At 43.2% G+C, this 25,635-nt stretch overlaps 7 protein-coding genes across 7 annotated transcripts; 4 read left to right on the top strand and 3 right to left on the bottom strand.

Moving 5' to 3' along the window:
* Positions 1 to 64: 64 nt before the first annotated feature.
* Positions 65 to 1,377, bottom strand: Bfra_008978 (uncharacterized protein; the record flags this gene model as incomplete). The annotated part of the gene is made up of 6 exons (XM_037339332.1): positions 65 to 196; positions 249 to 412; positions 455 to 561; positions 631 to 835; positions 894 to 979; positions 1,085 to 1,377. 6 exons carry the CDS (start codon positions 1,375 to 1,377, stop codon positions 65 to 67), a joined length of 987 nt encoding a protein of 328 aa, XP_037190898.1.
* A 1,251-nt stretch (positions 1,378 to 2,628) lies between these two features.
* On the bottom strand, positions 2,629 to 3,228 carry Bfra_008976 (uncharacterized protein; the record flags this gene model as incomplete). Its single annotated transcript, XM_037339331.1, has 2 exons — positions 2,629 to 2,857; positions 3,155 to 3,228. The coding sequence occupies 2 exons, from the start codon at positions 3,226 to 3,228 to the stop codon at positions 2,629 to 2,631; spliced, it is 303 nt and encodes a 100-aa protein (XP_037190897.1).
* Positions 3,229 to 3,329: 101 nt separating this feature from the next.
* On the top strand, positions 3,330 to 4,639 carry Bfra_008975 (putative integral membrane protein; the record flags this gene model as incomplete). Its single annotated transcript, XM_037339330.1, has 4 exons — positions 3,330 to 3,527; positions 3,582 to 3,874; positions 3,929 to 4,250; positions 4,307 to 4,639. The coding sequence occupies 4 exons, from the start codon at positions 3,330 to 3,332 to the stop codon at positions 4,637 to 4,639; spliced, it is 1,146 nt and encodes a 381-aa protein (XP_037190896.1).
* A 1,148-nt stretch (positions 4,640 to 5,787) lies between these two features.
* Bfra_008974 (putative c6 zinc finger domain-containing protein) lies at positions 5,788 to 8,117 on the bottom strand (the record flags this gene model as incomplete). The annotated part of the gene is made up of 6 exons (XM_037339329.1): positions 5,788 to 6,502; positions 6,581 to 6,864; positions 6,951 to 7,011; positions 7,068 to 7,505; positions 7,555 to 7,892; positions 7,944 to 8,117. 6 exons carry the CDS (start codon positions 8,115 to 8,117, stop codon positions 5,788 to 5,790), a joined length of 2,010 nt encoding a protein of 669 aa, XP_037190895.1.
* Positions 8,118 to 10,404: 2,287 nt separating this feature from the next.
* On the top strand, positions 10,405 to 11,829 carry Bfra_008973 (putative peroxisomal biogenesis factor 2 protein; the record flags this gene model as incomplete). The annotated part of the gene is made up of 1 exon (XM_037339328.1): positions 10,405 to 11,829. One exon carries the CDS (start codon positions 10,405 to 10,407, stop codon positions 11,827 to 11,829), a length of 1,425 nt encoding a protein of 474 aa, XP_037190894.1.
* Positions 11,830 to 12,962: 1,133 nt separating this feature from the next.
* Bfra_008972 (uncharacterized protein) lies at positions 12,963 to 13,241 on the top strand (the record flags this gene model as incomplete). Its single annotated transcript, XM_037339327.1, has 1 exon — positions 12,963 to 13,241. The coding sequence occupies one exon, from the start codon at positions 12,963 to 12,965 to the stop codon at positions 13,239 to 13,241; it is 279 nt and encodes a 92-aa protein (XP_037190893.1).
* A 5,095-nt stretch (positions 13,242 to 18,336) lies between these two features.
* On the top strand, positions 18,337 to 21,008 carry Bfra_008971 (uncharacterized protein; the record flags this gene model as incomplete). Its single annotated transcript, XM_037339326.1, has 2 exons — positions 18,337 to 19,290; positions 19,338 to 21,008. The coding sequence occupies 2 exons, from the start codon at positions 18,337 to 18,339 to the stop codon at positions 21,006 to 21,008; spliced, it is 2,625 nt and encodes an 874-aa protein (XP_037190892.1).
* Between the last annotated feature and the right edge of the window lie 4,627 nt (positions 21,009 to 25,635).

The following is a 25,635-nucleotide window of genomic DNA, read 5'->3' as shown; positions in this document are numbered from 1 at the left end:
CGTTGAACACGCCCCCATTCATTTTTTGAACCTCCGAAATACCCTGTGGATATTCGCTCAGAACTCAATCCGAATCATCTCCTATCAAATCAACTTCAACACGTTCGCCTCTCTTTGGTCGCTTGTTGGTCTTGGAATCAGTTTCCTCTCTTTCCCGCTTAATTTTCTTCTCTCCGTTGGGTTGACCTCCATTGCCCTGATAAAGATATAGTTAGCGGTGGTGCGGGAGATAATTAGATTGAACATACCAGTAAGTTTCCCAAAAACTCCTGAAGCTTTGTCTTCTGGGTTGCATCGAGGCTTTCAAGATCAAAAGGTCCTGAAGCACCATTCGAAATTGGAGCTGGAGAAGGAGAAGGAGATGGCTCTGGGGTTCTTTCGAGTATCAAGAGAGACTCGAGTGATTCTGCAACTGTTAGAAACTTCTATGGACTTGCTACAGGGTGGTTCTGACCTTTAGATCTGTATTTGAATCGATAGATAGCGATTGGGTAGTCTGCTCCGTCTATGTAACTCGACAGGAAGCGAAGACTTGCTCCAGTAGGCTGAGCAGCTCCTAGTCTAAGATAAATTTACTCGTTAGAATATATTGATCGTCTATCAGAATCTTGATATGAAGATGATGCTTACACAGTACCATGCGACATAGCTCGGCCCTTGAGCGCTTTCTCGTGAACCGGTATTGATGTATCGACTGCGAGTTTTACCCTAGAGCGTTGCCCTGCGGACGATAGACGCGGTTCACTTTTACGATAAACTTTGACCATGATCTCACCAACAACACTCAGTCGGGTTGCATCCTCTTTTATTGTCGCTAATTTGGAATCGTCCATGCCTTCGGAAGAGTTAGTAACGAGGGCGCTGAGGTTCTTCTAGCAACACCACTTAATTACTCGTGATGATGTCACTGAACTTGAATGGCATCATGAAGGTTTGCCCATTATCCAGCTCATTTTTGACACCTTTTACATTCATAGCCCTAAATAGAAGGATAGTTTGTAGGCAAAGGGAAGAGAGAAACTCGTAACCATTTAACCATAAGAAAGTCCAGTTAAAACTTGCTCCTCGAGGTCGGGATACTCACAGAGGAACGTGTTTCTTGCCGCAGTGTTTCGAACGAACCTTCATCCCATCAACAAAAACATGGAAAGAAATAATCGGAGAGTCAAATTTGAATGCTTTGCTTATCTCAAGTTTGATGTAGAACACTTTGCCGGTGATTGATTCAATATATTTGGAAGCCGTTTTAGTAGCTTTATCATATCCTTCAACCTCAGCAGAAACACCCTCAGGCTCATCGTCGTCGTACTCTTGGAGAGCTTGCCTATCGGCGCATACTGTAACTTCGATCCCACGAACGCCCTCTAGGACTGCCATGATTAAGAACAATAAATTCCAAGAGGTTGCAAGTTACCATAAATCGTATCGAGACTTATTCAATGACATCGATAGGTCGAAGTATTATGATGCGTCGTTTGATTGAAGAGTAAGATTGAGGATAAGGTTAACTAAAACATAGAATATGGGACACACACGTGTGGTTTTAGTACCCAGCGCATGTCTGAATTGTGAGAAAGGAAACGGAAAGGTAAACGTTTTCTGTAGAAATTTCTCGGCGACCCAAGGTGAAGGGTGACAGTGGACAAGAAGCAAGTCGCGCTGTCACATGTTGGTACCGAAAGACATTTGCAAACGAAAGTGCAAACGAAAGTGCAATTTCTGTCTTCCTTCTTTTACACTACATCAATCATATTATCTTCTCTGCTCATTATGGATACTGAAATTTACATTCTTTTTATGTTCTCCTTGGACCACAAGAGCATTCCAGAGAGCTCCAGAAACGCGTGGGATATTGGAACATTCTGACTTGAGAACGAGTCTAGTGCCAAAACGGTTGTTGGAGATGTACCAAAGAAAGATAATTGTTAATATAATGTGTGTTATAAATAAGCTGGCTATGTTCGTATAAGCATTTGACTGACCGTTTCCACAGGCTGTTTTTTACGTCTCATGAATTGGTGGTGGTGAGCTTAAGCTCTCCAAATGTGATTCTTGATTCTCGAACCTCAACTCTTCCTTATGGATACCGACGTATTTTGTTATCCCGAGAGTATTAGTCCTGCAAGGACGAAATGTTGACAGGCCTAGATCAGTGCACCTCGATTTCGGCAGGAGAATTAGTCTTGCCCTGTCTGGCCAATGTATTAGCCGCGTGAGTATGTTTAAGGCTGACGCATTCATGAGTCCCTAGAATCAGTTGCCACAAACTTAACACTTTAATGGTTTAAGTTCGAACTCTATTGTTAATCTTCCGGGCACTTAGATTTGAACTCTATTGTGAATATTCCGAGTGCTCGACCTTTGTCAAGCCTTATGCTAATCCGTTCAAATCTTATTGCTTCCCCCACGTACAAAACAGTACTCTACGGACGAAGAACATCCTTTTTGAATCGGACAGTTGCTTCATGTCTTGACTTATTCTCACATCTCTTCCTTCATAAGTCATTTAAAATTTGGATAGGCCCCGAAACCGCTTTCGCCCCTTTCGCCAAGCCACGTCGAAAATCACTGGCTTTTTCATATCTTTTCTCTTGAGGTTTCTTAGCCCGGAGCTCTCAAACACTCGAGTCATGGCATGAAAAACACAACATCGCGGCATTGAACAACAGCATCGGATCGGGTCGCAATGATCGGAATTCTTGAATCAAATGATAGTACCAGCACAAAGATCAGGACAGTAGCTTTTATAGTCTCGGCCACCATTACAGAAAAAATCACAATGGAGAAAATGGCCGTGCCTGGTTTTCTGTAGCTCCGGCGGATATCCAGAAATGCACTGCGCACTGGGCTCTTTCCTCTGTAGCTTGATCTAATTTTCGGACGATCAGCAACTAGCAAGTGGGGTCTTGATGCACGTCTTCTTCTGCATGTCAGTAGTTCACAATTTGATGGCCTGAGTTTGACGGATCGCTTGCTTGTTCTTTATATTGTGGAGAATTTCACCTACCAGCTCGGTGGAATTTCCATGCCTGGCCCTACGACCGTAACGTGGATCTCAGAAACCAATCCCGACATCTGCTCGTCTATTGATAAATGACATTGATGTTCTATCCACAATGCCTATGTCCGAAAATCCTCATTCAGACATCTCAACAAAGGAGGGATGTGTATGATAGATTTTGGACCCCATCCAGCCGCTTCATTGACTCGTGGGCAAGTAAGTCGCATCATGCCTTTTCATATAATTGGACTCAAATCCTCAAAATTTGCTGTGATGTTGATTTTCTCTTTTTCGTGGTTCCGTCATACCAGTGCAATTTTCTTTCATCATGTATATCGATATCACAGCCACATTGGACTGGCCCGTTCCTAATTACGTTAACCCCGAAAGATATGGTCCATCCATCTTCATTGTCCATGGAGTACTTTACCCCATTGTGTTGGCCATGCTGGGAATTCGCATCTATACTCGCTTGTACATCTCAAAATGTTTTGGTTTGGATGATTATTTGGCTCTCTTTAGCATGGTTAGTGTTTCCAAGTCTTCACATGTCTCAAAAGATACTAACGTAGAGCCTCAGATACCCATCACTGGTTTTGCTGTCATGAGCATTTTTGTTGAAACATATGTTGGATGGGATGTCCACGCTTGGGATGTCCCCTACGATTCACTTACTCTTGGTCTCAAATGCATCTACACAACGCAAATTCTGTTTACCCTAGCGCTCACTCCTATAAGAATCTCTATGCTGTGGCTTATTGCTCGGCTATTCGAAAATGGGGCTCCTAAACTTCGACGAGTTGCACAAGGGGTTATGATATACATGCTCTTGCACGGCTCGATTTTCGCTATTACTTTGACATTCCAGTGCAGGTGAGCATCGACCACGATACTCAGTCTAATTTTACTTGACTAACTATCCTAAAGGCCAGTCTCTGCTTACTGGGAAGTTTCCTTCAAACCCCAGCCAAATTGTATTAACCAAGAAGTCCATCTCCTCTTCACGGCCATCTGTAATGGAATAAGCGATTACATAGTTGTGATTTTACCAATGCACACAGTATGGAAATTGCAACTGCCATTCAAGCAAAGAATATCTCTCTGCATGCTTTTCGCAATTGGCTTCATCGCCTCTACCGCTAGCATCATTCGAACGGTTTACGTATGGTACTCTACATCAAACTATGATAAAACCTGGACCGCATATCCCGTTTTTATATGGAGTTCTGTAGAACTCTATCTCGGCCTCGTAAGTATAGATTCCGCCACCAATTTTCTGAATATCTCTCCTAAATAATCATCTAGTTCTGCGCATGTATACCACCAAGTGTAGGGTTCTGGAAACTCTACTACCCCAAGCTCGTTGGCACTTTCAACCGATCCGAACAAAATACATCAAAATCGAGTAAATTCTGGAGCTCAAAATCTGGATCGAAACAAGATCGAAACAATTCTCACGAACTTGTCGACACGGACGATGAAGAACGAGGTATTATCGTTGAGCGAGGCGTCACAATTGAGACTTATAATCACGCGAAGGGGGAATCTATGGGAGTCCAAGGATCGTGTACGGTGATAGATCAATCGCCTCAGTTGCCTAATTTCTCTTTCAATAATAACCATCAACGATACATATAGTTGTATTAATGTAATATCAAAGTCATTTTATTCATAATTGTCTTTTTCCTTCGAAGCGTACAGGATCTTTCCAGGTGTCCTTAGAGATATACACAGAATTTCGCAACTAGTCACAGACTAGACTCTACGGTCTTGGATCCGTTTTCTACCTCGAATCACCATTTCACTCACACTGAGTCATATATACCCTCGATCATCTGCTTTCTCTCTCTATGTATAAAAGTCCTTGATGAAGAATTCCCAAACCCCAACACACGCCTCCTCATCTACAAACCCGGCAAACTCCCCGAGAACCATAATACCAACTCTCTAGACCCAACAATCCAAAAGCGATAGAACATAGCACAAGTCGTCGAAGAAAAACGACGAACGATGTATCACCCGTCTACATAATGGCGAAGCGAGAAAACCTGCATCAGAAGTGATAATCCCACGAAAGACACGGGGACCGGCCTCTGCAAATTCATCTCCATACCCACCTCATCATATCCATTATCTCGAACACCAGAAGCGCAAAATATAAAGGTGCAATCTATATCTACGAACCCTCCTCATTATCCAGTAGAACTTATCTACGGACGGTCCTCCAATATTCTGGCCCAGAGCACACAACAATAAACTCATGTCGCTGCTTCAATTGCATCTCTACTCACTCGAGATACAGTTCGAATCATAAAATATATGAACTGTTGAAGAATTTCTCACAGCACGAGACATCAACGTAATCGGAAGATGAAACAGCGAGATGCATGTAATCCATATTTTGTTCTCAAAGCGACAGAGCTCCAGAAATACGCTATAGAATAATTAAAGCGTCCGTTCAATCAAATTCATCATCACAATGAAAGAGTACAAATCCCAGCTCCCTAGATCTACCTTTTATCTTGTAATATCTTTTCTTTTCTACCTCAATTTCGCAATTTCAATGAGAGCTATTTAAACAAACCCTTCCGCCTACCTTGAATTGATGTGATAGACTAGGAACTCAAGCCCTGGCAAACATGCGATACAGCGGAGCGAGTTTCACTCTGCTGGTTCATGTACATAACGCCTTGCTCATCTCATAATTCATCCAAAATCGTTCATTTTCTCATAGAAAATAATTCCCATTTCCACTGGCGTTAACTTCAATGATTCTTCTCCTTCCTTCAACAACCATTCGAAGCTCCACCACTCCCCACCTTCCCAACATTCGTCTCCACGGCTAAACCATTTAGAATTTCCAAATACTCTAACTGCTCCGCTCCAAAATCTACCTCAAAACCATCACCCATTGCATGTCCATTTCCTCGACTAATCCCTTCAAATCCCATTCCCGTCCTCGTCCCCACCGCAGCATATGCTTCATTACCCCCTTCTCCTCTCACGCCACACATCCCCGGTATCTCAATTCTACTCCCTTCTCTCCCCGCACCGTTCGCAAAAACTCCTCTGGCAATAGCCTTCAATTCTCTTTCTGTCCCCCTCGCACCCTCCCAAACCCCCGCCAACACCTTCGTAGCGCCCAATCCCAATCTAATCCTATCCCTAGCCATCTTCCACTCACTCGATTTTTCGGAACCCCCTTCTCTTTCCCTGCCATCTCTATTATTATACACATAAGCACAAGCACTAAGATTTGCCAGCGTTGCTTTTGTAATCCCACAAATACCAAGAGGCGTGTGCAATAATATTGGACTAGGAAGTGCATAGAGATTCATGGCCGTTTGGGCTGCCTCGATGGTTTTCTTTGTGTGGAGCCAGCGGGTCAGATCTTCGTTGCCGGTTGGTGGAGAGGTGGGTGGTGGTGGTGCGCAGCCGGAGATCTTCTCTAGTGGTGAGTGATAGAGGCGAGATAGTGGACGGTGGATAACTACTAGAAGTCTGTATCATTGGTTAAAATCGTGCGCTCACACATGATTAATTGGTGAACAGAGTTTGTTGGAGATGAAATCAACATACGTCTGCAGTAAATTTTGTGCCTGAAATAACAACTCATCGACTTCCTCATGCTTATCCACCACCCCTTGTTTCTCCACTGGTAAATGAAGTCTCCAATTCACAAGCATGGCATCGGCATTTGTAACAGCAGGCTCTAGATTTTTGCCTGTGATATCATTGATGCTAAGAATTGTACCAATGATGCGAACAAGGTCAATGAGATATGTAAAAGAGGAGAAGACTGGAATCTCGTCTTCGAAATCACGGGAGTCATAATCTGAGAGAGTGCGAGGTCGCGGAATACGCTAAGAGAAGTTTAGAATTTTCAATCATCACAAGTGTAATAGACGATAAGTGTACTAGACTATATCAGGAAAGTGGAATGACTTACTCCGCTCTCATATTCGTAGTCCTCACAGGGCAGATCTACGTGTGTTTCAATTGCAGATAAGCTAGAACGAGTCAGTACATAATCTAACTGTTGTAATTCTCCTTGTGTGGCACTCACATAAAACTAGATGCACGAGCAATACCAGAGAACACTCCATCAAGAACGTACAGTCCCCAAAAGGTCCTCCTCCAGCTCTCAGCTAATACCGGATCTCTTTCCATTTCAGCAAAAGCTCGATGATTCATACCGAGCTCTAACGCCATACATATATTTCTATCCAAAATAGCACGTGCTTGTTGTCTTTCGTCTTCGGCATGGACGGCAACGGAAAGTAGAAGTAGAGTCTGAACGCTAAAGCCATTTTGTGGTAAAGCTACTAGATCTAGTTGGCTTAAGGCTATAGCCCTGAACTCTGCCGATGGTAAATCAGGTGCAAATAGCGATCCGATATATTGCATTATGGGTAAAAGGTTGTTCAAAGAGTCTGGGCTGGATTCCAGCCTACTAAGAAAATGATGTTTTGGCATAATGTATGGATGGGCTTTGTGAAAGAAACTGTCAATCTATCAGTGATGAAAATTAAAGCAAATTCAGGTTGACAGACGTGTAATAAAGATCAATGAGCCTTTTTGAGTCCATGGGGTTAACACTGTTCAATCTGGACGAAGAGCTACCAGGACTCGGTGATGCATCAGAAACTGCTCCAGTCCACGATTCACCAGATGAGTTACCAGCATGGCTTCCTGCTAAAGTAGAATATCCTGCTTGATCTTTTACCATATACCGATCTCTAATATGCTCTTTTGCCGAGTTTTTAATTCTGGTAGCATTCTTGTCTCTCATGCCTCTTCTTGACTTTGCATAAAAGCACGGCTTGTCGTCTTGCTGACAACGACTGCATGAAGGCATTTCTGCCCCGCATTTTACATGACGACTTCGACACTGTTGAATTGTTAGTATATATGACAGCAATTAATGACTCAAAGATAGTACCGGTACACATGCTAACGAGACTCTAATACCGCCTCTGGACTCGCGGCTCTGAGTTGTCGTATGGTGTTTGTCCTGGACTTCTTGAACCGGCGTTCCATAATCAAAGAACATTGAGAGTGGATCTTCGAAGACTCTCGGCGATGGAAACTGGGATCTAAACTCCTCGGGATCCATGACGTCTGGTAATGGGGCGAATAGTCGGACGTCCGGATCTTAGTGTAACTTTGAAAAAGCTCTACGCTTTGAAAAATGAAAATATTAGATGGAACTTTACAAGTTATACAAATCGTAATAATGTACGATATTGAAGAGTCGACAGCTAGTGTGGCAAGTTGATGATCCTGATAGTTAGGCCATGGAGTAGTCTTGAGATAATCTCATAGTTGATGAAGGATTGGTTGTGTATAATGTAATCCGCGATATTGAATTAATTAACCCCTGCTCTATTTCCTTGTCTAGAAGTAAGCTTCTTTTAAATGTCAGCAGAGCGAAGCTCATGTCAGCGAAAACTTTGAGGAATCGGATGGATCAAAATCAGGCAAGGAAACTAGAAGAAATACCATCAACAATTCATTGGTGATTCTGAGCTTGGTACATTGCATTGAGATGCAAGCCACCATTGGCGATTGGCTAGGCGTGGTGATTGCTTCCGCCATCGCTCCACAAGCCAATTAGGTCAATTCTTGTCGTTCTGCCATGCATAAAACATGCATTATATCACCCAAAGGGATTTGAAGAGAATAGTAAAACCCGTTATACGGTAGAACATCCGGCGATAACTTGGTATCCCACGGCCGCGATCACCGCTCTGAGTAGTCATGGGTGTATTTTACTATCGTGCAATTGATACATACGCACCAATAATACAGCTCTACGAAAATTGAAGTCCTGGAAGAAGTTGATTCGGGGCACCATTTTTGATTGATAGCAGTGATATCTTTTTCCGCGGAAGAAGATTGCAGGAAGTCGGCTAATCATTTATTCCGACAATTTATCTAATGGAATGGGCTGTAGCGTCGATAAACTAGATTTTGGCCTCTCTTGGACTGTTCAAGTTATAGAGAATAACATCTCGTAAGTCTGGGCATGAACAGAATGGCATCCCTATGTCTGAGCCACTCAAAATCATCTGAAGAGACACCACTTGGCTGACCATTAACGATAACAAGAACTTCTTTCGGGAGGATCCTTCAGCCTTCAGCCTTGTGAGAAAGTCGAAGGCGGGGCCGCTGGAAGAAGGTTCCAAGGATGGCATGCATGACATATGAACTGTAAACTCAATCGAAGTTCCACTATCCACACGAGAGTTTCTTCGAATGGAACATTAGAGATACCTAGCTTTAAGACTACAAAAAGAGAAGTGGGAGAAGAAAAACCAGGCAGCAATGCTACAAGCGGTGAAATATCCTCTGAGCAATGTAAGCACATTGCATGTAATGCAGGAACATTGGCAAAGTTTGTAGAACGAAGATTCGTTGAAGAACGAGATGAACCTTAACAGAGCGGGAAACGAGTAACTTGGGAAAAGGTAAAACATTGCCAGGGAAGAAATTCCACCAAATTGGAATGTAACAAGATGTGTAAGATCTTATCTCACGAATTCTTACAAGTTTGTGAGTTTCTTCTTGGGACTGGGCTGAGATCTTGAAGACGAAGTGTATGGTGGAATATTGATGCCGGTATGTGGCTGCTTGTACAACAGTCAGCTTACACTTTTGTATTTTACTAATCGATTTTGCAATTTGTAATGATCCCAAAATTGACCAAAAGACTAGTGATCCACTACGACGGTGATCCCCAACTCAAGCTTCGGAAATTGTGAAGGAAGCTCATGACGGTAGCCCAAGAGATCCTTGATGCCAGTGAGATTAAGACAAGCTTATACAAATCAGAGCTGCGCACTCCTTTAATAGGACTTGAAAGATTGTAGCTCAGAAGATTTTCGACACTGGCCGTTGTTATTCTAGCAAAAAGGCACATGCCAAACAAATAAGGTAGAAAGACTATGTTCAAGGTATCGAGTATGAATGAGCGAACTGAATGCTTGAAAGGGCGCACAGCAAGTATGTATGTGCGTATGTACCTGGTAGTCACACAGGATAGCAAACCGCTGATAGCAATTCGGAAGAAGACATCCAGACAGACAGGTCCTATGATAACGGCTTTCAAAAATAATAAGAAGAGAAACAAAATATTTCTCCAATTCTAACTGACGTGACACAAAATGATTAATGTAGTAAAGTTCTAGAAATTTACAATAGCTTCTGACGCTAATCTACATTTGTCATTAGCTCACTGATCCCAAAACGGAAGGACGAGACTAACCTCGGTATCTACGTCAACACAAGCTTGCATCCTCACAATTCCACATCGCATTTTGTACCTTCTTCCAAATCAGCAAATAACTTCCGCAAGACTATTACTTATATGAAATATATACACGTCATTCAATGCCCTCTCGATGACATCCAACGATTTTATCCTCGCCCAACAGCGCCTTGCCGCTCGTCGTCAAGCTCGCGAAGTAGCAGCCCAAACCCATCTTAATCGACGACGTAACACCGCCATCTCCCAACGAGTTTCCTCTCTTCCTTTTCCCTTCTCTCAATTGGGGACTGCAGGTCTTACAACATGGGATGCGATTGCTGGACGCGAAGGAACTCGTCCTGCTTTTCGAGTCGGTCAAGTCGATGCAGAGTTATTGGATGAAGAATTATTAGACCTCTTGAAAGGGCAAGTGGGAGAAGGCTTAAAGTATTTCGGTACTCATATACAGGATGATTGGTCTGCGGAAATAATGCTGGCTCTAAGAGCTATTCTTTTCAAACTCAGTATATGGGATCATGATGCTACGTATGGAGCTACATTGCAGAATTTAAAATTCACAGATGCGCGACATTCTGGACCTGTTCTGGTATCTCCATCGAAATGGCAGAAGAGTTTATATGGTCTCTTTACTGTAGGCGGCAAGTACGCTTGGACACGTTGGGAAAATTACCTAGTCGATTCAGACAATGGGTATAGCACCCCCTCACCCCTTATGAGTCGACTCTCCCGCATCACAGACCTCTTAACAAATGTTCACTCCACCGCCGCCTTTGCATCCTTCCTCGTATTCCTCGTGAATGGCAGATACCGTACTTTACTCGATCGAATCCTACGACTCCGATTAGCACCCCCAACAAGCCAAGTCAGCCGAGAAGTATCATTCGAATATCTCAATCGCCAACTTGTATGGCACGCATTCACCGAATTTCTCCTTTTCGTCCTCCCTCTGGTCGGCATTTCTCGCTGGAGACGCTTACTCTCTCGTGCTTGGAGACGTACGAAATCAGTTTTTAACACATCATCTCCTGACGATCTTTCCATTAATGAAAAGAAAGGCGAACTTTCTTTCCTACCCGAACGTACTTGTGCTATCTGTTACCATGATCAAAATGCGCTGCAAGCAACAGAGGAAGGCGTTATGGCTGCTGCAGCTAGTACCGGTGTAATCGGGAGTGCGCAAACCGACATCACAAATCCATACGAGACGGTAGAATGCGGATGTATATATTGTTTCGTATGCATAGCCAGTAAACTGGAAGCAGAGGAGGGAGAAGGATGGACATGTTTAAGATGTGGAGAGGAAGTTAAGGGATGTAGAGCTTGGAGTGGAGATGTTGTTATTGAAGCTCTAGCCCCAGCCCCAGCTCTCGTTGTGGAAAAAGAACAACTTCCCAAGCCAAGAAAAAGCGTGGAATTCCAGGACGAGAGGATGAAAATTGTAGATCCAAAATCGGAAGATGGAGATTCATCAGATCATGATTCACAATTGGGTCAAGAGGAAGCATATGATGAAGAAGAAGATCAGGGGTTGGAGGAGTATGAGGATGAAGCGGAGTAATATGCTGTTCAGTTTGGACAGGTCGAGATAGAAAATTTAATGCTGCGGGTTGGAGATGGAGATGTCGTTTTGTGAGGTTTGCGACTTGCGGTTCGCTTGATTGATTGATTAATTGATACCAGTAGGGATGCTATGGATGGTGTATTCTTGGAGTTTGGGGGTATGGGGAAAATAATGGGATGGGTGGGTTGGAATGAGTTGGGTTAGGAAGAGATGAGATGGGATGGGATGATGAGACAAATTTATAGAATATCTTTCTTTAATGGATGAAATTATATTATGCTTCATATCGTCTGGAGGGGACAATGCACACCTGAGATCGAAATTATATACAGGTCGTCTTCTATACCTATTTTTAATAGATTATTTGAATGTAATGTATTAAATTTCTATGTAACGTAAATCTAGTCTATGTAATCTAATCTCATCGAATCTGCTCGCTCTCGAAGATATATCATCTCATCTCATCTTATTTCATCTTGATCTTCTCAAGATCTCAATATAGTACACCTGAATATAATCACGGGTATCGCTATGCCTCCCCCCTATTTCTCCCAAAACGCCAAATTGAATATGTATCCGTTTCCCGAGGCCGTGGTGCTTTCGTGTTCGTCTGCGTAGGCAGTAGGTAGGTAGTGTCTCTCATCTTTCCGCATATTATTACTACTTGGTTGTATTATAACCAGTAACCACATATCTATCGTATGCTCATCCTGCGTATCCTACCTGCGTCGTCACGCAACTGGTCAGGTACTTTCTACCTTTCTTGCTTCTTCGTGTTCTTTCATCTCATTCTGAGATTTTCATCTCGCATCCTCATCTCGCATGCTCAACTCAAGCCTTCCCCTCAAACCTCTGCATCTCCACGTCCGCAATCTGCAGCTCCCCAACCTTGGCAAACTTTCCCCTCCGCCCCCTCTCGTCTCCGTCACCCACACTCTCAAAGCAACCGCCCCCTTCACCACCGCAAAAATCAGACAAATCCCCACCGCAATCCCAAACACATACGCGGCCACCATCCCATGCTGCGCAACCTTCGGGTTCAAAAACGAATACACATATTGATGTTTCGTCGCCACCGTGACATACGCCAATCCCAAATAACAAGCCAGAATGACAATTAGCCAGAGAAGATGAATCCACGGCGGGGACGCAGTACGCGGAATACAGATTTCGAAGAGGGCGAAAAGGGAATTGAGACCGTGTTCGGAGATGTTGGACCAGGCGTCGAAGGAGGTGGGAAACCAGCCTACGGGGACCGAGACACGGAATATGACGCCCCAGAAAACGATGGTGACGAGGATGGGGTAGCAGATGATGGTGCTGTAGTAGAGGGCGTGCAGGGCTTGGAGGGGGCGCGGAAAGCGCGAGAGCAGCGGGATGCCGCTGCGCGCGTAGGTGAAGGTGTGTAGGGCGGCGAAGAAAAAGTAGAAGGATATGCCCCAGTAGCAGAGGACTGTGAGGTGGTTAGTATGGAGGGATTTCTGGGTGAGAGGAGGGGCAACGTACTGGTGAAATAAGAGAAGCTGAATCGGGCGGTTGCGCCTCCGTTGGGTAATCGAGCTATTTCCCAAAAGATGGCGAAGAGAAGGACGAAAAATGCATAGAGCGACTAGATTGAAAGAATTAGTTATTGTAATTTACATGTATATTTTACTTTAGTTTACTATCCCTCTTTCTCTCTCTCTCTTTCTCTCTACATTTTCAGAACAAGTAACTTACAATTGAAGCTCTAACAGCAAAAAGCGCCCATGGAGATACCAACCACGAAGTAACAAACCGATGACTCGGGTCCCAGACACCGTCACCAAATTTGAATACTTGAAGATTGTTGGTCGTCATGATGATTGATTGGTAAATGGATGGTATTCGTGAATAACGAATTGACAGGGAATGATTCAGTAGTAAGCAAGACTATCAGCACAGTCTCGATACGATACACAGCAGAATTCCGCTCGTCCAAAATCGTAACAAATGTATGTATAAACAATAATGCAAAACAATTTTCCCGGTCTCAAATGATCAATTTGTTCGAACTCCCACAACCCTCTCTTGTCGTAATGAAAAAAAAATGAAAAAATCCGTGTCCTCTTCTCAATTCAAAAAAAGTAAATTCGATCTTCAAGACAAAATATTCGCGAAATGTGGTGATGAATTTTGTTTCGGAAACCCCTGCAGCATAGGTACAGATTGATAAAATTCGGGGTTATAGCGCCCACTTTCGATCCCTGTATTTGTGACAAGATAGGTATTCAATGCCGATGATAGTGGATATGTGCCGGTGGATTTAAGATTGGGGTGAAAATGCTTTTTAATGTGTACTAAAATGTACAGACAGAGTACCTAGACATAAAATATTGGAAAATTGTTGGTTTTTGGAATTGTTGAATTGGCGAATATATTCTGGTGATGGAAGGACGTAATGGAATGGAAATGAGAGGGAAAAGGTTTTCTACGTGTGGTTGTAAAAGTTGATACCATATTAGATTTGCTGAACTAAAACTACTAGTATCTTGGTTGAAGAAAGCATAATTCGGTTATGTGCACTCAGGTGGTGTATCTTCCCCATACTATAGCTCAGCTACCTGTCTTCGTGCCCGCAATTCTGATATCTAGACCTGTGCTTTCTGTTCTACAGCTGTAGGATGAGATGGCATCAGTTCCAAGTACTCACAAGTAGATAAGCTGTGTGATTTGATATCGTATCGTGTTGGATGGATATTCCGTCATTTTTCTTCCAACTATCGAGTGAAGATTTACCAATAATTGGACTATTGGGGATAGTTCGAGAATTTTACCTCTCTTCCGACATTCTTCCTTAGTTGAACCATTGAATAAGACTGACTCGAAGAAATACTGGGAAAAGAAAAATTAAAATCCCACTTACCAAACGCCTGGAGTGCAAAATTTGACATACCAGACGGTTAGGCTAAGGAATTATCATTAACGTAGTTTGATCTTTCGAGTTCCAGATTGCATTGCTTCCAAGTACCGTAACAAGGGGGCAAATTTTTTAAATCTTATCTTGCCTTGTCGTCAAGAGAGCGCATTCCTCTCCGCAATAAGAGATTCCTGTGTGGATGTGGCTTTATATCTTTCGCACTGGCTAGGATGAAGACAAACGTTCCGAAATGAATATGACAAGTCGGCTTCAACGAATGTATGTGGGGGAAATGATGCTTCGTGGCGGCTCAAGAGATCTCGAAGACATCGACCCACTAGCATGCCATGAAGAGCTTGTGAAAGAATTCCACAGTTTTCGTCTTTTCAAATTGCGCCAATAGCTCAAGCAATTATTGAGCTTGAAATGTGGGATTTTGGGGCTACAATGACCTTAAGTATCCCACGACGTGGTCTTTCGTATGTTAATAGGGTGACGGAGCTCCTGATATCCATATCATTCTGCTTCTATTAGACTTGTTCCGTATAAAAGTTGTGGGTATTGGCAGAGTGGTGTCCCATCGACCTCCAAATGCGAGACATGGTCGATATTTGGCCCGTGATTCCCATGACTGAATGCCCTTCAAATCTGGCTCTCGCCAACCCAAGCCCAATATCTTCGGAGAATAAATGTTTCTATGTCTTGTTTCTGCTGCGCAATATTGAAGTTCAATTCATTGCCGAGATGAAAGCAAGTACATAGATCTTTCAATATCCGAAATTTAATTGAACGTCAATATCGACCGATAGATGATATTCGGAGAATTTGGAATGAGTACTAATCAACCGTGTCAGTAACTGAAGACGAATAAGGGGCAGATTACTGTTAACTTTTTCATATCATCTCCGAAAGGCAATAATCAATAAGGCCTTGCTGACTGGCTATGATCTTAGATTTCTAAAACGTTAATGAGCATACCCACGATATTACTTTTGAAATTCTTTGTGAGATTAGCCGTATGAAGGATTTAATGAAACTTGCTGTGCCTCGCGCAAGTAACTCTGGTTTTTCTCCGGTTCAAGACAGGCAGATTTGAGAACAAAGGTTTGAAAACGAATTGGATCTTGAGATACGACCTTCCTTTTCATCCTCTTCCGACTCATGCTTTGTGTCCAAGTTTTTGACGACTAGACACTCGGTAAAGGTTGCAAATCCTCAAAAGGGTCATGCCAGTGATGTTATAGATAGAAATCCACATGGGTCTTCATCCGAATCGAGTAACCTATCAAGGATGCTGTCCGGGGGATCATCCAAATTGGGATGTCTGTGAATGGTCTGTGTGTGCATGAATTTTCGATTTGGTGGAGACTTGAAGATATCTATCACAAAAGCTTATGGTAGAGTAGGATTCAGCGCCTCCTATTTCTTGTTATACATTTATGTGAGTCTACCTCGGCAAGTGATGGATATTCGTGGTAAAGATGTCATAGGTAAATGAGGTTCTGATGGGTGGATGAACCTCGAAATTTTCCATGAATAATGGACATCTGAGAGTACGTACGCCATAACACCATGAGGGAAGAACGATGTACTCCGTACCCTTGTCTCCGTGTCCGTCTCCTCTCCGCGATTTTCAATGATCTGCGTACATGTGCAATATCGAGTCGCGAGTTTTGTACGTACCTAGGTCGTAAGTGCTAGACTCCGCGAATAACATGGAAAGAGTAAGAGAGAAACGATGTGGCATGTGGCTTACCCGTGAGCGTTTGTCTCTCCCAAAGAAAGCAACTTCTCCTCATCTCATCCAATAGACTCTCTGTCAATGCTGAATTGAGCACATTAACCGATCAGCTTCTCCACCCCAAAAATAAGCCGGAATCTCTCAAGAACGCGCCATGCAGATTTCGCGTGGGTGGGCATTGGACAGTTCAATGCAGAGTGGGAGACAAGACAAGATAGATGGGGCGATGAGCGATGGGCGATGAGCAATGAACATAAGCCCAAACTTTAATTTCATTTCAGTCCAGTCTTCTCCTTCGGTCGATGTATGTGTCGATGTGTCGATGAGTCGATGAGCACGCAGACCCGATCAATTCTACATACAGTATAGAATAGATCGGCCATGTCGTAAATAAATTGTAGAGCTCATGGATTGGTCAATTGAAATTTTTGATCTAGAATGTAGTTGGTATGGATGATTTGTGTAAATGGATAGACCTAGGTAATGTATGTGCGAGGTAGATAATACGGGTCGAAGCATGTGTGGTATCCAAGGGAAGAAGAGACTGGAGCCAGTTGCCAAGTCGTTTACCCAGGGGAACCGTTGAAATTGATGGCAAATGATTTTCTGACTACATCGTATACGTCGATAGGAAAATCATTTTATTGATTTCATATTATTACTCCCCCCATCAAGCAACTCAATCATTCGAGAATCCCGCATTCAAACGGTTTGTGTACCTAGCCAACCCAAAGATCTACATCATGGTTTAATCAATTGGAAAAGAATGGAAAAGGGAAAATGGAACATGGAAAGTAGGAAATAGAAAGTAGAAGGTAGAAAACAGAGAGTAAAGAATAAAGAAGAAAATTGGAAAGGTAGAGCCAATAGTTCTGAACTTGGTAATAAATACAACATCTAGATTCTTCCTCTCTTCCTCTCTTCCTCTCCCCCTCCTTCTCTCTCCCCTCCAAGATCTACTTCTTGTAACTGTGTACGGAGTATTATCACATTGTGAAGAGTGCTTCATCCTGCACAAGTCACAGTCAATTCATTCAAGCTTTCCTTTTTCCCACAAGCTTCTTTACTTTTTTCCAATCTATCCACCCTGTCATCACCATCACCCGCCTCTCTTATCCCACCTTGTGAAAAGAGATAATATACACGCGGTACCGGTCCCAGGACGACAAATACAACAACGTTAACATCCACCACCCACCATTTACCTTCCCATCCACTCATCCATCCACCAGTCCTCAAATTTTACATTCCTTGCTCTTTTCCCTCCTGCCCTACTCCGAATTACATTGTATATTTTGTTTTAATTCGCGACATCAAGACTTGAAACGAAAAACCTCCGCAATCAAAGTCGATCTCATCCCGCGCATGGTCCCCTTGACTTGAAATAAATAGTGAAAGGATGAACCCAAATTCGAACTAAAGTCTTCTTCGCTTCCCTCAAAAGCCTTGTGCGATTATTATCGATAGCCTTTCCGTTTCCCACCCGTTTCTCGACGCTACTGCAACAAGTAGACAGTGGACTCTGACACAGACACCTCCTCGGTGGACTAGGGACCATTTGTAGGGGGGAGGGTAGACTAGATCACGACTGATTTGGATTGTTCACGACTGAGGAAAGCTACCTTTTCTCCATCTTCCTTGTCTTGAACATACCGGAAACTTCTGATCATTCGTATAACCCGAATTGTGGACTTCTAGAAGCGCTGTTGTACACCATCAGTGGTGCGCACTGCATCAACAGTATATTACCTCATCTACAATATCGTGGATACCAAGAATCCGGTCAATATTCACATGCAGCTAAGAGGCGCTCGCTACGTTCAATCAATCCATGTAGGACTATCAATTCTTGCATAAGTCTTCAAGTAGGCAGGCTGCGGCAATCATGGCCTTTTACGACTCTTCTTCTGAACAGGAAGTCGGTTTTCCGATAATTCTCGAACCTGATGATGCTTCACTTTTCGAAATGCGATTAGACGATACGAGGTTAAATAACGATACAATGAAGGAAGTGCATCATGTCAAAGAAGTCAAAAAAGTCAATGAGGTTGCAAAAAATGCCATGGTACCAAAACATCCAATAACTTCCATGCAAGGTGCTTTTGCAGAGTCGATGCAAGAGGCTAGCGACACAGCTCGAACAGCACCCAAAATCGGCGACGCAGCGACCCGACGAAAGATCTTAATTGAACAAGATGTTTCCGAAGATACACATGCTTTGCGATGGCAGAGGCAACCAGGTCAAAAATATCATGAATTGTGGAAATTAATGGCACAGATATCCTTTGGAATTTATTTACTCCTCAATGGAATCGCCCGAGATGAAGAACAGGTCATGTCAATACTACAGGGGCATGTGAATGAGGTAGATGGGTTTTTAGAGATGACGCTGGAGGATTTCGACCTGGCACAAAGTGATATCGAGGAGAGATTAAAGCATTTGAAACTTCCATTACAAAATCTCGCCATTTTCGATTCTATGTTGGAAGACCGAGCTTTTAGGTCGCAAATTATCAGTGGCAATGAACGTATCGAGCACGTCATTGCACGTACCGCAGCAGCAATGAAGGACACTATTCTCGATGCGCAACAAGGAATGGATGCTTGTAGGGAATTCACAAAATACCTGGCAGGGCAGAGAGATAATCGGTCATGGCGAAAACAACGGCCCAACATGGAGAGAGTCTTTGATGCAATGTGTGGAAATGTAGAAGGTTGGCATAAGGCTTATGTCTCGTTACAAACCAAAGGTAATCATCTGGGGGTATCTCTCGGTCAATTGGGAAGTATTGTGGCGGAAATGGATCGCAGAGCTGGCAGGATAAGTCGGGTGTCAAGAGTAAGCTCGCAAGGTCAATTATGTCATTCTTGGTTAACGATGAGTAGTTCAGTAATTCTTCTCCTACACAAGCACCAGCTGCTCCAGTATCTCGCAATCTTCGAGCTTCCATGATAAAGGAACTCCCTAGCGATCCGAACCCTACAAATCCAGCAATTTCAGCTATATTACCAGAAATTGCCTTGGTACAAGACCGAGAACAGACCCCAGAGCCAGAGTCGGAGCCAGAGTCGGAACCAGAGCCAGAGCCAGAATCTGAGAGTGAAGCCGAACCTGAACCTGAACCTGAACCTGAACTATTATATACTCTCAAACCCATCACATATTCACCTCTACTTCTTCCAACAACGTATTCTCCAATTCTTGCTCCAACGATCTACTCTCCAGTCCCTCCCATAACGACACCAATCGTTACTACAACCACACCAGTCCTTCCCGCCACCACTTATTCCCCAATACTTCCTCCAACGACTTATTCTCCGATGCTCCCTCCGACAACTTATTCCCCATTGCTTTTGCCGACCACATATTCCCCAAATCCATCACCAAAACCTTCACCGAAGCCCTCACCCAAGCCTTCGATCAACACCTCGCCCAAAACCTCGCCCAAAACTTCTCCGGAAACTTCTCCAAAAACTTCTCTAAGAAAAGAAGCTCACAAAGAATTTGTCCTCCAATCCGCCCCGGAAGGCAAGAGAAAACCATCCCTTCGAAAGCGCTTTTCTTTCAAGAATAAGGAAACCGAAACGGAAACCGATACTTTGAAACCCCCTCCAAAATTACTCTCCGCTCCACGAATTACTTCAGTCGCGGAATCAGTGGTAGATCCGTATCTGTATTTGAAGCCCAATACGGTGGTTCGTCCTCGTGAACGATCCGAACAGCGTCGTATTGAGCCTCTGGATTTATCAGCTGATAGAGAGGAGCGTCAAAGAGAAAAGCAACTTAGAGAGGAGCGTAGCCGAGACCGTATCAGAGAAGAGCGTCGTAGAGAAGAACGTAAAGAAGAGCGTAGCAGGGAGTCAAACAGAGAGGAGCGAAGAAATAGAGATGAGAAGAGCAGAGATCGTGACAATGAAATTCGCAAAAGAGAGGAGCGTAAAGGATCAGGTCCTTTAAGTATTCCCAGATACCCCGAACTAGCGAAGGATACACCTCCATCTCGTGGAGTCGATTCGGCATACTGTTCCGAATCAGACCCTCCAATTGCGATTCGTTCGATACAAGAACACCTTCCATCACCAGCATTTCAATCTCCTTCTTCGGCAATTTCAGCACCAGTTTTTACGAGTCGCGAGCGTGAAATCCCGCCACCCATCTTAACAAGAGATTTCATCCCATCCCCTCACTCTGAAAAACAATTCTTTCGTCCCGTTAACGCATCTCCACATTCACCATTGCAAAGACCATGGACTGCAGCCCCGATGCATCACCACGAGCGCGTACCAAGCGGGCTATCGAGATCAATGGCGCCGAGTCGTATGGGAATGAGTGTAATGAGTGACATGACTACCGTCACAATGGAAGATGGAAAGAAGGTCAAAAAGAAGAGAAGTGCATTTGGATGGCTGAAAAAAGCATTCAGTCTAAGCGAAGAAGAGAGAGCAGAATACGAAGAAAGGAAAAGGAGACAAGAACCTGATCCTTATTATGAACAGAGACCCCCAAGGCAATTTTTAGATGGTAAAAGGTTACCACAACCTCAAGGGATTAGATAGAGAGAGCTTGATGAGCATAGCGAGCGTGCATTTTTCTTTTGTTTTCTGTGCAATGATACCCATTCTGCATATGTAGTTTTATTTTTTGACTGTTTTCTTTCGCTGGAATTTATAATGGTCCATCGCGTCTCGAGATGGGATAGGAGCGAGGATATAGGTGATATTTTATCACATGGAGTTAGTATAGCGATGGTGTTTTGGCTGGGGCTCACGGAGCTTTTATAAGGCTGTTGAATAGGTAGGGGATGGAGGAGATATATTGATTGGTTGATCGATTGGGTGGGCAAGTGGATGGATTGATGGGTCACTTAAGAACTCCCGGGTCTGCACGGGAACCGGGAAGGGGAGAGATCAGATGAGATGAGATAGTTTGTGAAGAAAAGATAGGAGAAAAGACCTCGAGAGTGTGAGATCGAGAATGTTAATGATGATACATATATACTGATACCGTTTTTGAGATGTGATGTTTGTGATATGATAGTTTATGATATGATACGATTATTCCTTATTTCTTGTACATAGACATGAGAGATACATGGCTATCATAACACAGGTAGGTCATATTGACTTTGCAAAAATCCTGTAGTGTCTCGTACATTATTATCTACTTTTTTCTGCAATCCATATATTAATACACATCTCGCTTATGACTCATTCTAGATTGTTTTGCTTTCTCCCACTCTCCTATTTTATATGTATATGTATATTTATACTTATACATGTTTCTTAGGGGATTGTGTAGTTTGGTTCCTTTTTTTTTTTTTTTTCGGGGAAACCTTGTAATCTTACATTGCTTGAATGATGATAGGAACTGCGAGGTTTGCACGCGGATGCGAACGCAAGTGCGCAGAGTAATTGGGTTAGGGAACAATTTTAAATGGGGAACTCGTATTTTAAGAATAGACGAATTGATGATAGTAATCAAGTTTGAGATGAATGGGAATGAGGGGTTGATTTTATGATGAAGCTGAGGAGTTTGTTACTGTTACTGTTGTTTGTGATTTTTGTTGTCGAGGTGTTGTAGCTACCCAGGTAATTTCTGATGGGGATGGTAAGTTAGGAGGATTGCAAAATAGAGTACGTTCTGGGTTATAAGGGGCTGAAAGCTGGATCGTGTGGTTTGTGATCTGGAATCTACTTGATAGATTAATAAAATGTATGTCAACTTATTAGTTTGATGTCTGAGAAGAGGTATCACTTGTCTTTTATATTGAAGAGTTGACTTGGAGAGGGACTCTTTGGGCGCTATTTCGACTACCTTGGTGGGTATCAGAAGGAGATATTCACTTAAGGAAAGGATTGCGGGGGTAGGAAGAAAGTCGTTGGGTGAGTGGAATATAGGTATATGAGGGACTTCTGTGGTGGAATTGTTCACGCAGGGAACTGGTTGAGCGATGCAAGTGACACGGGACTATGAGTTGAAGACGGGGTTGAATGATGGAGGTTTGATGTAGGGAACGGTGGTGAGATAAGATGAGATGAGATAAAAGGAATTGGCGACTATTTCTTGGGCATTGATGATGGGCTGAGTTGCAGATAGCGAAAGCTCGAAAGCGTGTTCTCGTTGTCACAAATTTCAAGGGTGTATAGTGTCAATGGCAGAAGAGAATAGAAATACTGGACGACAATGGAAGTTTTTAGAACTTTGGCATCGTACGGCTCTCGGGCTGCAACTTGATACTATGCACAGATATGATAGGATCCGAAAATAATACCCTGTACCTGGCTCGTTTGGGAATGTCCTGTGGCTGTTGCGGAAAGAATCAGCTAGGCATGGCTGAAGTTGTGGTTTTATAGATCTTACATGACCTCTATTAGTCCTGCGGGTCTTTTAAGCTGAGGGGGGGAAACAAGTAGGCTCCAGGTTTATGATTCACTTCAAGCGCCATTTCACGGAATGATGAAGTGGGGATCTTCACCGTGAATAAATTTATACATATATTGGGGGAACTACTCCGGAATCGATAGATCTGCGAGTATAGAGAGAGAGGCTGGCTGCAATTGCATGGGAAGTGCGAAGCTTGAGGTGATTTGGGGACCTGTATACCAAGCTTGGGAGTCGAATCGTTGAAGATTACAGAAATACAGAGCAGTTCAAAAGTGAGACTATTGAACTAGTTAGCTTAACGTACCATCGTCCCATGAGTAAGAATGTTGATCTGCTCATGTGCAAAGGACAACAGAATTTAGACCAGGCTGTGATAGTTGAATAGATCAGACGAGAAGAGCAGGGGCTTTTCGTTATCCTTCGATATAGTCAGTAAGCTTCTAGGTGTGTGCACTAGATTTCCAGTGCGAACAAGTTATCAAAACGGGACGGGCTGTCCCGGAATTCTGGATTGTGAGCTTTACTGACTAAGTACGTCCTTCGAAGATTAAGATGTGGTATCAAGTATCGAACTTCTTGAGAATATAGCATTCCAGCTTGTATCCCTCATAAACTCTAGATTTTTTCGCATACCAGTAGGCAAGATAATGATGGAGACGATAAAGCTCACTAATCGCTCAGGCTCTTAATCATTCACTTCTTTGCACATTTCTCGTATGTATATCGGACTCACAATATTTGAACCGCCTCGTCGCTGAAGTTTTTCCACCTAAACCGTAGAGCTATATGTTCATGATCGCTCACCGTCAAGGGAAGCGACTAAGAACTCTAATATCGGGAATGACCTTGTGTTTTGCGTGTCTTTTCCTGTGTTTCGAAATTTCTGGCCATTGCCTGGGCACCGTTAATTCATTATATCACTTGGTAATCGTCTTAAAGATAAGATGAAAACCAAACCCAGTAACATCTGTTATCGACTGACAACGACAATCATAATTGAACGTGTCTTCAGCAACACCAGGTCTCAAAACTATCATTCGATAATCATCTTAGATCGTGGATAGTTGCCTGGGTGACTTTCCGGATATTGGGCAGCATGAGGCCATCAAATGCCAGTTTCCGTGCTAGTACCTAAATTTATCAAGACACCCATCTCAGAAATGACCTCGGGGAACGTATGGTGCTGATGTATCTTGTCCATAACTTCGATTAATGTCAATACACGGGACGGAGTATTTCCCGCTTTTAAGGAGGGCTGGAAAGAAAATTGCCACAACCCTTTGCGGGGAGACTCCATATCCTGATCCCACGAATAGAGAGTAGCTTCAAGCTAGAACTAGGGTGGGTACTGTGGAAGCATAGTGAATGGCATCTTGCTCAATTGTGTTGCTTTGGTCTGAGGAGTTGCACGTGTATTCCGATGGTCAACGTGCTTTAGAAGATATTTTGTGCTTATATGGACCTGCAAGATAGGAGAATGTATGATCTAATTAGAACAGGCGAACGAGAATATTTCAATCTAGGGGTTCTATCACCAGGATAGGATTTACTCGTTTCTTTGTTTAAAAGCAGATCTACCTAGTTCTTTCCCATCTTTTAGTATTATCGAAACTGTTAGGCATGACCACGTGTGAATTTTCAGTCAGGTCAGAATTGACAGAAATATAAATCGCCAACAAGACTTATATGTCAATTCATGAGTTTATAAATCGTAATAGCAGTGAACATACATTATTGCCGTTGTAGCACGAAAAGCTGTAGTAAATCCCTGAAAACGCATGGCTAAAAAGGGTTGAGCAAAAGGAAGGGGATATGACGACCATTTCAGTCATTTGATTACCTTGTCTTCTTATTCAATTAAGAAGGAAGAACGATTTGGAGGATATGGAAATCATGTGAATTTGAAATCAACAGCATTGAGCAAGCTCAAGGAGACTCAAAAGACCCGCCGAGAAAGATAGCCGCGTCTCCTTATCTCTTGATGCCAACTAAATCGATCAAATCCTGTGTGAGAAATTGGAGCTGAAGAATGGCGAAGCTCTACCACTCCTGCAACGATGGAATCAAATCGACAACTGTAGATAGTGAATCTTCACACCACTTGCAAACGGCGATTCCAGGCTTTCAGAATTAGACAAAGCTCTCATAACGATCCCACGTTGACTTTCAAGTCTTTGCCCACTCGATGTTGGGTGCTTCGAGTATGTACGAGGCGCTGGGAAATGGGAAATGGCTTTTAAATACAACCGACATCATCTATTGGCCCAGTTAACCCCTTAATCGTATCAATTGCCTACATTTTCATGGCGCCCAGCGTGATTGTGCCGCAGGTGGGTGGATGTGCGTGTGTATTGGGTTGTTATATCTTTATTAGATCAGGCGTTCTGTAAACACACTGGATGAACAAATCTTCCCTCATTCATAAGTACCTCCCAGAACCACGCAAAGAATGCTGTGGTGATACCGGAACAAGAAGAACCTCGGTATGGGCGGTTTCGTTTCTCGTTTGTATTCACTCGAATTGCTGTAGTATATCCACAAACTCATGAATAACAAAGTGAAGGACCCGTAGATGTGTAGACAATGAGATCCAGGATTAAAAAGTTGGACATAATTAGCTGGACTGACAAACGTTGTCTCAAGTTGACCTACAAATTAACAAATTCTTCGAGATGGAAAACTGTCCTGGTATTTCAGGTCATGTGATGGTAAAATTGAGCCACAATGTGGCTAGACCTTAGATCGATATCAGCTACATCAGTTAGAAGCCAGCAAATATCAACTGGATGGTCTGCTTTC

This window comes from Botrytis fragariae, assembly GCF_013461495.1.
Source record: "Botrytis fragariae strain BVB16 chromosome Unknown tig00000101, whole genome shotgun sequence".
Taxonomy (NCBI): domain Eukaryota; kingdom Fungi; phylum Ascomycota; class Leotiomycetes; order Helotiales; family Sclerotiniaceae; genus Botrytis; species Botrytis fragariae.
Note: the sequence above shows the minus strand (reverse complement) of the source record. Positions and strands in the feature narration are given on the sequence as shown.